Source organism: Magnolia sinica, chromosome 18, assembly GCF_029962835.1.
Source record: "Magnolia sinica isolate HGM2019 chromosome 18, MsV1, whole genome shotgun sequence".
Lineage (NCBI taxonomy): Eukaryota > Viridiplantae > Streptophyta > Magnoliopsida > Magnoliales > Magnoliaceae > Magnolia > Magnolia sinica.
The window spans coordinates 47,389,005-47,401,739 of NC_080590.1; the positions used below are offsets into that span (position 1 = coordinate 47,389,005).

Consider the following 12,735-nt stretch of genomic DNA (forward strand, 5'->3'; position numbering starts at 1 on the left):
CCGTCTAGTAATCTGACGTGCGACCCCCTCGCTTTTCAGTCTGAGAGGTTGGCCTTCCTGCCATTCTTCTTTCTACAAGTCTTCACGGGCATCGGCCCCCTTCCTCTTTAGACGAAGCTCATGCCCTCCAGATAGTTCCGTTGAGAATAGGAGAGCTTACAGTGGAGAATTTCAGCCAAAGCAGTTTCTCCTCTGATGATTTAAGAGCGCATTTGTCTCAAGAAGAGGAGCTTGACGAGGAGGAAGTGTGTGCAGAGATAGGCAAGGGGGTTGATCCTTCTGCTTTCCTTGAGGATGTGATGATAGTCACTCCTTTGCATGTTGCCAAATACTCCGTTGCTGATTCGGGCCACTCGTTTCCTTTACGGTCAGAGTCAGTATTGATTCTATTTCCGGAAAAGGAAATTCTTTCTGACGAGCAATTCAAATGGACTAAAGATGTCCTTGAGAGAGTTAGGGGTTTGTTGGGCATGTTGTATGGAGAGTAGGATGAAGACCTCACCGATTTTTTCCATTTTGTTAGATCCAAAGCGGTGTTGAATAATCTGACAATGCAACCAACGAAGCAAAAGAAAAAATCTTTGAAGGGCTGGAAGGAGCTTCTGAGTTTGGAATGCTCTATCAACTATGATTCAGCAATTAATGGCTCTGAACGTAAGAGGGGAAGGCCGGGTAGAGCGGTTGCTCAATGATTTTCTTCTCCTTGAATGCTAGAGGCTTGGGTTGTAAGGTTAAACGAGCCCAAGTGAGAAAAGTTGTGTAAGAAGGTCAAGGCGGACATAGTTTCTATTCAGGAAACTAAGTCGCAGAACTTTGATACAGGCATGCTGGATTCTTTGTGGGGGATTAAGAATAAGGGATAGGTTGTTATGGATGTTGTTGGATCTGTTAGGGGGTGATGTTGGCTTGGAATGAAGATGTTTGGAAAAAGTCTTACTTTCTACTAGGGTCTTTTTCTGCCTCATTCCTTCTCTCATAGGTCGCATTGGGTTTTTAATGTATTTTTACTACGGTTTATGGTCCCTGTTTGAGCAGCTTGAGGTAGGAGCTTTGGATTGATCTGGATAATTTCTAACGGAAATGGTACTCGTGGTGCTTAGGTGGATAATGTCATTCGTTTCGTGCATGAAAAGTTTTCATAGTGGGTGGGCAAGCACGATCTGGTGGATCTTCCATTGTTGGGTGCAAAATTTACATGGTCGAATGGTTAACAAAATGTTGTTCTTTCAAGGTTGGACAAGTTTTTGGTTTCATCAGATTTCATTGATCAATATCCTTTGTTGTGTCAACGTGATCTGCCTAAAATCATTTATGATCATCGCACGATTGTTTTGGAGGTTTCTTCTAACAATTGGGGCCCCAAACCCTTCAGTTTTGAATCGGCCTAGCTTGAGATCGACGATTTTAAGGACCTCGTTGCGGAGTGGTGGAGATCAGCGACGGTTGAAGGTCTTGCATGGTTTTGCTTACACAACAAGCTCAAGTTTCTAAAAGAAAAGCTTTGAGGTTAGAAAAAAAGAGGTTTTTGGGGTTCTAGAGGCTGAATTTGATGAAATGGCTATGAAAATTCAGGAGTTAGATTTTCGGGAGGAATCGGGCATCCTTTCCGAAGAAGGGCGGGAGAAGAGGGTTGCTTTATAAGCTAAGTATGCAGTTCAGGCTAAGGAAGAGGAAATAAAGTGGAGACAGTGATCCCGAGCCATTTAGTTGAAAGCAGGAGATAAAAATACTCGATTCTTTCATAATATTGCGAGTGTTGGAGCTAGATGCAACCGTATTACCTCTATTCTTGTGGATGGGGAGAGAGTTATGGACAAGAACAATGTGTGTGATGCTATAGTCAGGGCTGTAAACGAGTCGAGCTAGCTCGAAAAGCTCGCTTGACTCGGCTCGAGTTAGCTCGGATTGACTCGGCTTGAAGGACAATACAGGGCGAGTCAAGCTCCATACTACCCAACTCGATTTGAAAATGAGCTAAGTTTGAGCATAGTGCAACTCGACTCCACTCGAAGCTCGAGCTCGACTCAAATATTATATATATTAAAAATACTTTAAAATTTTAAAACAAAACCCTACTTGTCCCAACCCTATCCTATATTTTTTTCCTCCCTTTCCCTTACCCAACCCACCGCAGCCCACGCCCGCCCAAGCGAGCTATCAAAATCTCTCTCTCTCTCTCTCTCTCTCCCTCTCTCCCTCTCTCCCCTTCTCCTTCTCCTTTCCTGTCCTGATCCTCACTCGTCCTGCATCTGGTCGACTCATCTTAGCCTGGCTCAGCAATCGGCCACTCGCTTCAGCTTTGTCAGTCTCTCTCTCAGTAGTTAGCACCCACCACAAAGGTAGGTTACCTTCCTCTATCAATGAATATTTAAATGATTTATTTAATTTGGGTTGGGTTGGGTTGGGTTGGGTTGGGTGGGGTTGGGTGTTGGCTTGATTTGGGTTGGCTCCTAGGTCGGGTTGGGTGTTGGTTTGACGTAGGAACAAGCTTGACTTGACTTGAGGTAAGCTCGACTCGACTCGATCCACTAGCTCGACTCGAAAGCTTTGGCAAACAAGCCAAGCTCCAATGTTGAGCTCGAGGGCAAGCTCGAACTCGAGTACAAAATGGACGAGTCAAGCTGAGCTTGGCCCACCTCGACTCGACTCGGCTCGATGTACAGCCCTAGTTATAGTCTCCTTCTACCAAAAACCCTTCTCTCTAGCTGAAACATGTCGCGTCTTGATTTCGGCCGTTCGATATGCTTTATGAAGATGATGTTGCCTCTCTTGAAACCGATTGTTCTACGGAGGAAGTAAAAAATGACTATTGATTCTCTTAGTTCTAATAAAGCCCTGTGCTCGGATGGCTTTCCAATCGCGTTCTTTAAAATCTTCTAGCATGTCATAGAAAGAGACAACATGGATTTCATTGTTGAATTCTTCGAGTGTGGCAAATTGTCAGTTGAAGTAGGGGCTTCTTTCATAGCTCTCATTCCCAAACTCAAAGGGGTTGAACAGTTGTCTGATTTCTGCCCGATTAGCTTGTTAGGAGGTCCCTACAAAATTCTAGTGAAGACCCTAGTCATTCGTTTCCAAGGTGTGCTCTCTAAAGTTATTTCGGCAAATCAGGGGGCTTTTGTGAGGGGAAGATAGATTCTGGATTCAGTGCTCATAGCCCACGAATGTAGGTTCAAGCAAAAGAAGAGTGGTTTGGTGTGCAAACTGGATCTTCATAAGGATTACGATCATATAGAATGGGATTTCTAAGACTATATGCTAGGAATATTGGGTTGTGGCCAGAAATGGAGAAGTTGGATGCGGTCTCGTGTTAGCTTTGCTTCCTTTTTAGTTTTGGTGAATGGGTCGCCGAAAGGTTTCCTTAAGGCATCTAGAGGTCTTAGACAAGGAGACCCTCTCTCCCCGTATCTTTTTGTGGTGGTTGGTGAGGTGTTAAGAAGAATTTTGGCTAGAGGGGAAGAGCAACGTTTAGTCGGTGGTTTTTAGGTTGCGGATGGTGGGGCTACTATTAGTCATCTCCAGTTTACGGATGATACGATTCTCTTTTGTGGTGCCAAGGAGATTGCGGTGGATGATTTACGTATGATTCTAGTTTGCTTTGAAGCGGTTTCCGGATTTAAGGTTAATGAGGCTAAAACTGAAATGTTGGGTATCCATGTTCCTGAAGATCAGATGATGCGCTGTGCAAACATGTTGGCCTGCAAGATCGGCTCTTTTCCATCTTCATATCTTGGCTCGCCCCTTTGTGTTGGGAAGCCAGCGACCCACCTTTGGGATAAGGTCATAGAAAGATTTGAAAGTAAGCTAGCAGGTTGGCAATGCAGACACTTGTCTTTGGGAGGGAGATTGACTCTCATCAATTCGGCACTTTCGAACTTGCCCGTGTATTTCTTGTCTTTGTTTAAATGCCCGGCCTCGGTGCTTGCTCTGTTGGAAAGATGGAGGAATTTTTTGTGGAAAGGAGCGCATGATGGCTGGAAGTTCCATCTTCTTAGTTGGAAGGAGGTTTGTAAACCAAAATATGGAGGGGCGGGGATCAAGGATTTGGGAATGATTAACTTGTATTTGATGGCGTAACAAGCCATTCTTTAGTAAGAATGTTGTCTCGGGCTGCCTGATACTATGAACTTGAGACTTACTCTAAAACAATAAAATTCCCATATTCAGGCTTCTAAATATCTAATAATATATAGGGAATTTTACAAAAAACTACCTAACTAGTATGGAATTTACATTCTAGTACCTTAATGAAAAAGGTTTTCAAGAATCTACTTCATTAGTCGATATAATTATCATTCAGCTACCTTCCATTACATTTTTTTCAACAGTGGGTTGGGTGGGTGATGCAGGACAATTAACCACTTGCTCTAAAAGCTCGAACTGTTAGAGTATGGCGAATTAATCCCTTTATCTCATAGCCCAGGCCCCACATCTCATGGGTTAGGACCTCGGCCGAACCCCCTTCGTGGGCCCCAAATCACATGGGCCGCCCACCCCGAGTGTGTCCCCGCATCCCACGGGCTACTCCACTCGAGCCCGGTGTGAAATGCGAATTACTCACCCTTGGTAAGGAGTCTCGAACACGAGACCTCCTCCGTGGACCCCAAATCGCATGGGTCACCCACCCCGAGTGTGCCCCTACATCCAACAAGCGACCCCACTCGAGCCCAGTGTGAAAATGCCCCTGCATTAATTACCCCTGATGAGGAGTCTCGAAAACGAGACCTCCCGCTCTGATACCAATTTGATGCAGGACAATTAACCACTTGCTCTAAAAGCTCGAACTGTTAGAGTATGGCGAATTAATCCCTTTATCTCATAGCCCAGGCCCCACATCTCATGGGTTTTTAAGACCTCGGCCGAACCCCCTTCGTGGGCCCCAAATCACATGGGCCGCCCACCCCGAGTGTGTCCCCGCATCCCACGGGCTACCCCACTCAAGCCCGGTGTGAAATGCGCATTAATCACCCCTGGTGAGGAGTCTCGAACACGAGACCTCCTTCGTGGGCCGCACCCACCCCGAGTGTGCCCCTGCATCCCACAAGCGACCCCACTCGAGCCCAGTGTGAAAATGCCCCTGCATTAATCACCCCCAGTGAGGAGTCTCGAACCCGAGACCTCCCGCTCTGATACCAATTTGATGCAGGACAATTAACCACTTGCTCTAAAAGCTCGAACTGTTAGAGTATGGCGAATTAATCCCTTTATCTCATAGCCCAGGCCCCACATCTCATGGGTTAGGACCTCGGCCAAACCCCCTTCGTGGGCCCCAAATCACATGGGCCGCCCACCCCGAGTGTGTCCTCGCATCCCACGGGCTACTCCACTCGAGCCCGGTGTGAAATGCGCATTACTCACCCCTGGTAAGGAGTCTCGAACACGAGACCTCCCCCGTGGACCCCAAATCGCATGGGTCACCCACCCCGAGTGTGCCCCTACATCCAACAGGCGACCCCACTGGAGCCCAGTGTGAAAATGCTCCTGCATTAGTGGGTGTGCGAGCAAATGGATAGGTTGCTTGGGTGGAATGTGATACTTTGTAAACTCCACCCCGACCACTAGGTGTGTCACCTCATGTTGGGCTAAGGGCCCAAAAATCAGCCCCATCCGCAATTTAGGTGAACCACATATGATTGGAAACAGTGTGCAAGGCAACTATAACCTCTCTAAATTGTTTCCCTTAGTATGGCCCATTGAATCACGAATGGGCCTGATTTTTATGCCCTAGGCCTAAATTTTGGTGTGTATTTCATATAATCATCAAGGTGGACCTTGTAAAAATCAAGGGTGGACGTCTCTCTCCCAGCTATTTTCTTTGGTGTGGCCCGCCTGAATCACAAGCCAGCCTGATTTTTTTTTATTTTTATTTTTTACCTCTACACCTAAATTGGGATTGCACATCCTAATAGTCAGAGTGGATTTCTCATACACATTATGGCGGATCTTGCCTAAAATTAAGTCCTGGCATCCCTCTCTAACTATAAAGACAAATTATTCAGGAAAAATGAATTGTACGGGACACACTACTCTTGATTTTGATGGGGCCCACCATGATGTTTCTGTAAGGTCCACTCTGGCCATTATATTTAAAGTCCCATACTAGGCTCCAAAAAAAATAATAATAAAATCAGGTTGACCTGTGATTCTCATGGGCCACACCAAAGGAAACAGTTGGTAGAGAGATGTCCACCCTTCATTTTTACAGGGCCCACCATGATAACTATATTAAATCAATTACAACCATTAGATTCCACACAAAAATTTAGGCTTGTGTCCAAAAAGTCATACCCATCCTTGGTACACGTGGGCCACACTAATGGAAACAATTTGGAGGGCGAGCATTGCCCCATACACTTTCCAGTCGTGTGGTCCACCTAAATTATAGATGGAGCTGATTTTTGCGTACTTGTCCTAACATGGGTTGACGCACCTTGTGGTCGGGGTGGATTTTACGTAAGAATCACAGTGGGGCCCACCCGAGCTGCCAACCCATTTGCTCGTACGATGGCCGTGACAGAAGGTAATGGAATGATAATTATATCAATTAATGAGATAGTTTTTTGAAAACCTTTTTAAAAAGGTACTGGAATGTAAATTCCAAAATATTAGGTAGTCTTTGGTAAAATTCCCTAATAGAAAATTAAGATGATTAGTTCTACATATGAGATGATGAGTTAATGACACAATTATAGGTCGTCACCAAATCATTATTTAGAGTCCGAACGCACATCAAGCAAGATTTGGTGGGAGAAAAAAAAGGTGATAGTTACTGATTTCGATATTTCTCAACATGGTCCTCAATTTTGTATTTTGATCTCCAAAATAATCCTACATCTAGTTTAAACTTAGTTTCTAACCTTATTTCATACTTGGCATGAATAAAGAAGTGGAGAAGGAGAGAAAAGTTGATAATAAAAAAATCAAAATTGGCCCATTTATGGTTGTATCGGCCTGTAACGGCATATCGGCCCCCATAATGGTGCCAATATTGAACGTATTGGTGTATACAAACCTTTTACGGCCCCTTTTTTCATAACGGACTAATTCACCCTTGTATTGTGTAGCGAGGGCGGGGTGATCGTTTCCTCTACAAAACAGCTTTAATGAAACTATATTTTAATACCGTGATAGCTTGGATTTCAAAAAGCAATCATTTCCCAAACACCATAGTCAAATTCTTAAGCACAAGATTTGCGGTGAAATTTTTGAGAGCTTTATGAGATTTCCACTTGCTATCCAAATAAGACCCTGAAAAAGGAATCCATGTTTCTATAGTGGTCATGGAAATCATGATAAATCATAATTGGATAATCATTACAAATTATTTTTTTTCCTCACTATACAAACAGGCCCTAGTGAAATTGGAGAATTTTTGCATGCCTTTTGTGGCATTTTATGCAATTATGTATTTCTCATTTGTCTTGCCTTTTTTCTTTGTGCATACTATTGCAGGTTTGCAGATTGTGACGTTGAGGTCGCTATATTGCATACTTTGGACTCTCAACTTGTAATTAATAAAATGCCGCGTGAGCTAGATATAGGGTGGCAACATGGGAAGATGATTGGAGGACATAGGCACCATATACAGTGCAACTATTGTCATCGAACTATGATTGGGGGTGTTACTCGTTTCAAAAAACACTTGGCTAGCAAAAGGGGAGAAATTAAGGGTTGTGAGGCTGTCCCCAAAGAAATAAGAGATAACATGAGAAAACATTTAGCTTTGGGGAAAATGAAAAAGTCTTCAGAAAAGAAGGAAAAGAGGCTGGGGATTGAAACCTTGAATGCATTGCAGTATGATAGCAAGGACTCGGAATCAGATGAATCAGATCGAGAGATAGCAGCTGCTAGACTGGAGAGCTTACGGACCTTGCATAAAGATGAAGAAAACCGCCGCCTAATCATTAATGGTTTGTTATCTCCCTTATTCTTAAAAAATTGTATTTCTAGAGGCTCTCATGTGAATCACTTGGTCCACTGAAGTTCAAAGTACAATACTTTTTTTCTTTTCTTCTTGGATTCTTACAGACTAAATGCTACAATACATATTCACTTTTACATACCCATATGACATACAAAACTTCATAGATGTCTATAGAAAGTCCAAAATGCTTATTTCATAAATTTGTCCTTAATTTTTGCATCTTTTAGTACTGATGCCCTTTTCTTGTTATCTCCATCTTTCTTTCTTTTTTTCTTGTGTGTGTGTGTGTTCAATGGGAAATCGGATCAACTCATGTGAATGGTACTAGGCTCAATGAGTTGACTTGGTTTTTCTGAGGCCCAAGTTGTTACTTGTTACCGAGTTTTTTACTTTCTGTTGAACTTATGAGCCAAACTTGACAAGATGGTTTAAGTGTTGCATGCTCAATGCAGCAATCAACACTTTCTCTTTGAATATGGGTGGGGATGGTGGATGACATTTTGAAAATGCTCAAGGTCAGGCTGCTCAAATTGTGACTTCGATGATTAAATGCTTGAATTTCAAGCTCTCAAGGGAATTGTTAGAAGAATCATACTAGGATGAAAACTCCTGCATATAAGCTCTCGCTATGTGCATACATCATCATTTAAGCCTTATGCCCTTATCCCCCAACCAAGGTTTTCAAAAACAGTTACATAACGGTAAGTTGGAACTGTTACGTGTTGCAGCCCATTATGGGGCCAATACGAGTTTTTCTTTCCAACAAGAAAAAAGAAAAAGAAAATGGAGGCCATAATGCGCCGTTACAGCCTGTATTGTAATGGTAATGGCGGTGTTGAATACCTTCATCCCAACTAAATGAGGCGACATAATTTTATTCCCCTATTCCACTCTATCAAGGGCTGTAACTTCAGTTAGACCATTGGCCATCAAGTCTTTTTTCTTACTCCCTCTACCCATGTTCTTTTGGGCCTTCCACCAGCCCTTTTAGAGCCTTCAACTTGCACCCCCTCCTAACTGGTGCAATTCTTGGTCTCCATTGCACATGGCCTAACCATCTAAGTCTTCTTTCCCTTATCTTATCACCTATTGGTGCTAATCAAAGGTTCCCTTGAATGCATTCATTTCTAACTCTATCCTTTCTCGTCTACTCATCCATCTCAACATCCTCGTTTCAGGTACACATCCTATGAACAGGTTGTTCCTTAACTGCCCAACATTTTGTCCCACAAAGCATATCTGATCTTATAGTTATCCTAAAAATTCCCTTCAATTTTATTGGTATATGACGATTACATCACAGATAGAACTCCAGAGACATCTCCATTCCTTCCACCCCACTTGAATTCTATGTATAACATCCTTCTCAATCTCTCCACTATCACGAATTATTGACCCAAGATATTGAAAGTGACCATTTAGCATACTTCTTGGTCACCAATCACTATGTGCATACATATTACTGGAAATTTTACAAGTGATGAACATTCTCTCCTCTCTCTTGCCTTCGTGGGACCTTCTCTCCTTTTGTTCTTGCAGTAGCAAGAGAACCCTGACAATAAATGAGCTCTTCAGGTGGAGGGTGATCAGCACACCTAGTTAAAGAAGCTGAATCTGATTCAATTGAGAGTTTACTGTTTAGATAAACACTAACTTTCAGCTATTTGCATAAGAAGCCTTTCATAACAATTCAGCTAAGGATGGAGTGATGCCTCACAACTTTGTGCATTCATACAAGGAGATCTTCTGACTGATGCACCAAGCAGTGCGTAGTGGGTCATTTCTAATTGCAGATAACGTGCTGGAAGAGATGCATTAAAAGATTTCAAAGAGGTAGGTGGAGGAGAACAGCTCGTTTACATGGAATTTAATGCAAGTGCTGAAGTTGTGGTGTCAATATTCTCATATTATAGACTATAAAACATTGGTATTTTAAAATAAAATAAAATTATATACTATGATACTCATATATAAAAAGAATGCACTCAAAATTAAAGTACCAAATAGGACCTTTCATGGTTGGGAGGCAGATACTGGATAGCTGATGCAGGACATGAAAGTTAAATATGATATGTAAGATTTCAGGCTTTAGATCATACCAATTTAGAAACAATCACAAAAATTCCACATCCGACATAAGATCAAGCATTCAACAAGGGGAATCTACGAGGGTCCAAGCCTACACATGTTAGGGTTGGATCAATTAAAAATTATAGACTAAACAATGCTCAAAGGAGAGTAGATTCATCTGCTCTTGCAAGAATTATTCCCCAATCTAAGAGATTCACCATGTTTCAATTCGGGAAAGCCTAGGGTTTGCAAAAGTGGAATAAAACTTGGAATTTAGGATTATCTAGGGTTAGGGTAGGGATTTAAGGTGAGAGAGGAGAGATAAGAACCTGAAAATAGTACACACGTGTGGACAACAATTTGGCCCAGGCACACGTGCATGGGTTCCTGCCCGCACGTGTGTGGGGCCTATGAATCCGGGATTGGCCACCTAGGGTGTGGTTGGCCAGGGATGGGTCACCCACACCAAATTTCAGGCTGATCGGGTGTCCGGTCTATGCACGGTGCTCCGTCGAAGTTTCAGCCCTCCTGGAGAGCCTGATTCTGCAAATCTGTTGTAGAGGTAGGATTGGCTGCAAAAGGGTGTGGATTTGAAGATTGGATGGCTGTGGGAGATGATGAATATTGAGGGTAGGTGGGGGCGATTTGGGATGGGTGTGGCTTCGCATCACGGTAGTTAGCCCTTCGAATAAGGGAAGGTTTCGCACCCAATTAGATTTCCTCAACTCAAAGAATTAGAGAAGCAGGAAAACGCAAAATTTTATTCATAATCTTCAATGAGAAAAAACCTACATGGGGTTACCCATTTATAAGAACACCCTAATCCTCAAAACTCGCGCCATGTGCGCACACTATTACTTAGAGACGAAGTAACAAAAAATAACAACTAATCAATGCAATCAAAACTGTTCATGATGTTCCTAATAACGATAATAACCAAAATATAAAGTCCTAGATTATCTAGGGTAGTGGGTCACGATCATGAGATCCAATGGTGGGATCCACATGATGATCAAGTCCACTCCAAGGAACCATAGTACAACCCTCTAACTAAGAGGCCCTCCACGGATGTCGTCATCGATCCAGATCGATGGTGGAGCCTTCCTCCTTGCATATGTGCGTAGGGGGGTGTGCGTGTAAGCGTGATGTCCCCATCAACTCTCCCCGATTAGGAAGATTTTGCCACTGGCGAAACAAAACTCCTGAACCGCTCCAAGATGTCAGGATCAATTCATTGAAGCTCCTCAGTGAGCCACGTACTATCTAAAGTTGGGCGTGACTTCTACTTAAGCAGGTACTTTTAAAACTCGTCGTCCGACGTTGATACTATCTGATGGTCCAGAATATCTATCTCCTCTCTGGGTGTGGGAAGGGTAAGTAAGGGAGGTAGAGGCTGGGAAGAAGGGTCGAGAAGAGGCCATGGATTGAAGGAAAGGTAAGGGGAATCAGGATAATTAGGCAAAAGGCTAGACAATATATCAGTGGCCCCCTGAAATGCAATTAGATCCTCCACATTGAATGTGGAACTAATTCCCATGGAAGGTAAAAGATCTACCACATACGTATTGAGATCGTTTCGTTTTATAATTTTGAATGGTCCAACGCTATGTGCGTGTAATTTACGAACGGCTCCCCGAGGGTATCGCTCTGGCCTGATGCGGACCATCACAGTCCCCTACATTGAATTCCTTGAAACATTTATGCTGGTCTGCATAAAGTTTGTAATGTTCATTACTAGTAGTGATCTTTCACCTGATTTTTTGATGCAATGAATGAATGTGATGTGCAAAGGACTGCAGACTCTGATGGCCTATGGGACATGACATAGGGACAAGATCAATAGGCTTCATAAGTTTATAACTAGTAACGATTTCAAAAGGACTTAAACCTGTGGACCTATTGACAGAACTATTAAATGCAAACTCGGCTATAGGTAGTGCAGTGTCCCACTTCTTGGTGTGCTTCCCCACTAAACATCTGAGCAAACTCCCTAGGCTCTTATTGACCACCTCAGTTTAACCATCGGTCTGAGGGTGGTAGGCAGAAGAAAATTGGAGCCTAGTATTTATCATATGCCATAGTGTCTTCCAAAAATAACTCATGAATCGCACGTCACGGTCAGACACTATGGTTTTTGGTAACCCGTGAAGTTTGATGACCTTACTAAAGAACAACTTGGCAACATGAGATACATCAAAGGTCTTAGAACAATGAATGATGTGGGCCATTTTAGAAAAACGGTCTACGACAACAAATATGGAATCGTGTTTCCGAATAGTCTTGGGGACCCCAAGCACTAAGTCCATGTTGATGTCCTGCCAAGGAATGAATGGAACTGGCAAAGGTGTGTATAGTCCTGTATTTTGCTTTTTCTGCTTTGCCAGTTGACAAGTACGACATTGCCCTATAATCAGTGTTTAAATTATCGGCGATATTATCGAATTATCGCCGATAATTTCGGTATCGCTGGAGTTCCGACACCGAAACTCCCTTTTTTCGTTTCTCTTCCGAATATCGCCGATTTTTCGGCGATTTTATCGATTTTTTGTGAAAAGTCCAATTGTCAGCGAAAAATCGAGGGATAACTGTAACAAACAACCCATTTTCAACGATCAAGGATCGATAACATTGGAGCATTGCGTAAATACGGAAAATATCCCAAAAAAAGGAAAAAAATGGGGAAACTTGCGGATTACCATACCTGTAGTCTGTAGAAGAGGATGGGTGAACGGAAATTGCGG

At 43.0% G+C, this 12,735-nt stretch overlaps 1 protein-coding gene across 9 annotated transcripts in view; it reads left to right on the top strand.

The window, feature by feature from the left end:
• Positions 1 to 12,735, top strand: part of LOC131233916 (uncharacterized) — a 72,051-nt gene that overhangs the window by 39,073 nt on the left and 20,243 nt on the right. For all 9 annotated transcript variants that reach the window (XM_058230774.1, XM_058230765.1, XM_058230766.1 and 6 more), the window contains one exon: positions 7,453 to 7,910. In XM_058230774.1, the coding sequence (XP_058086757.1) occupies positions 7,453 to 7,910 (458 nt within the window). The remainder of the gene's footprint in view (positions 1 to 7,452; positions 7,911 to 12,735) is intronic.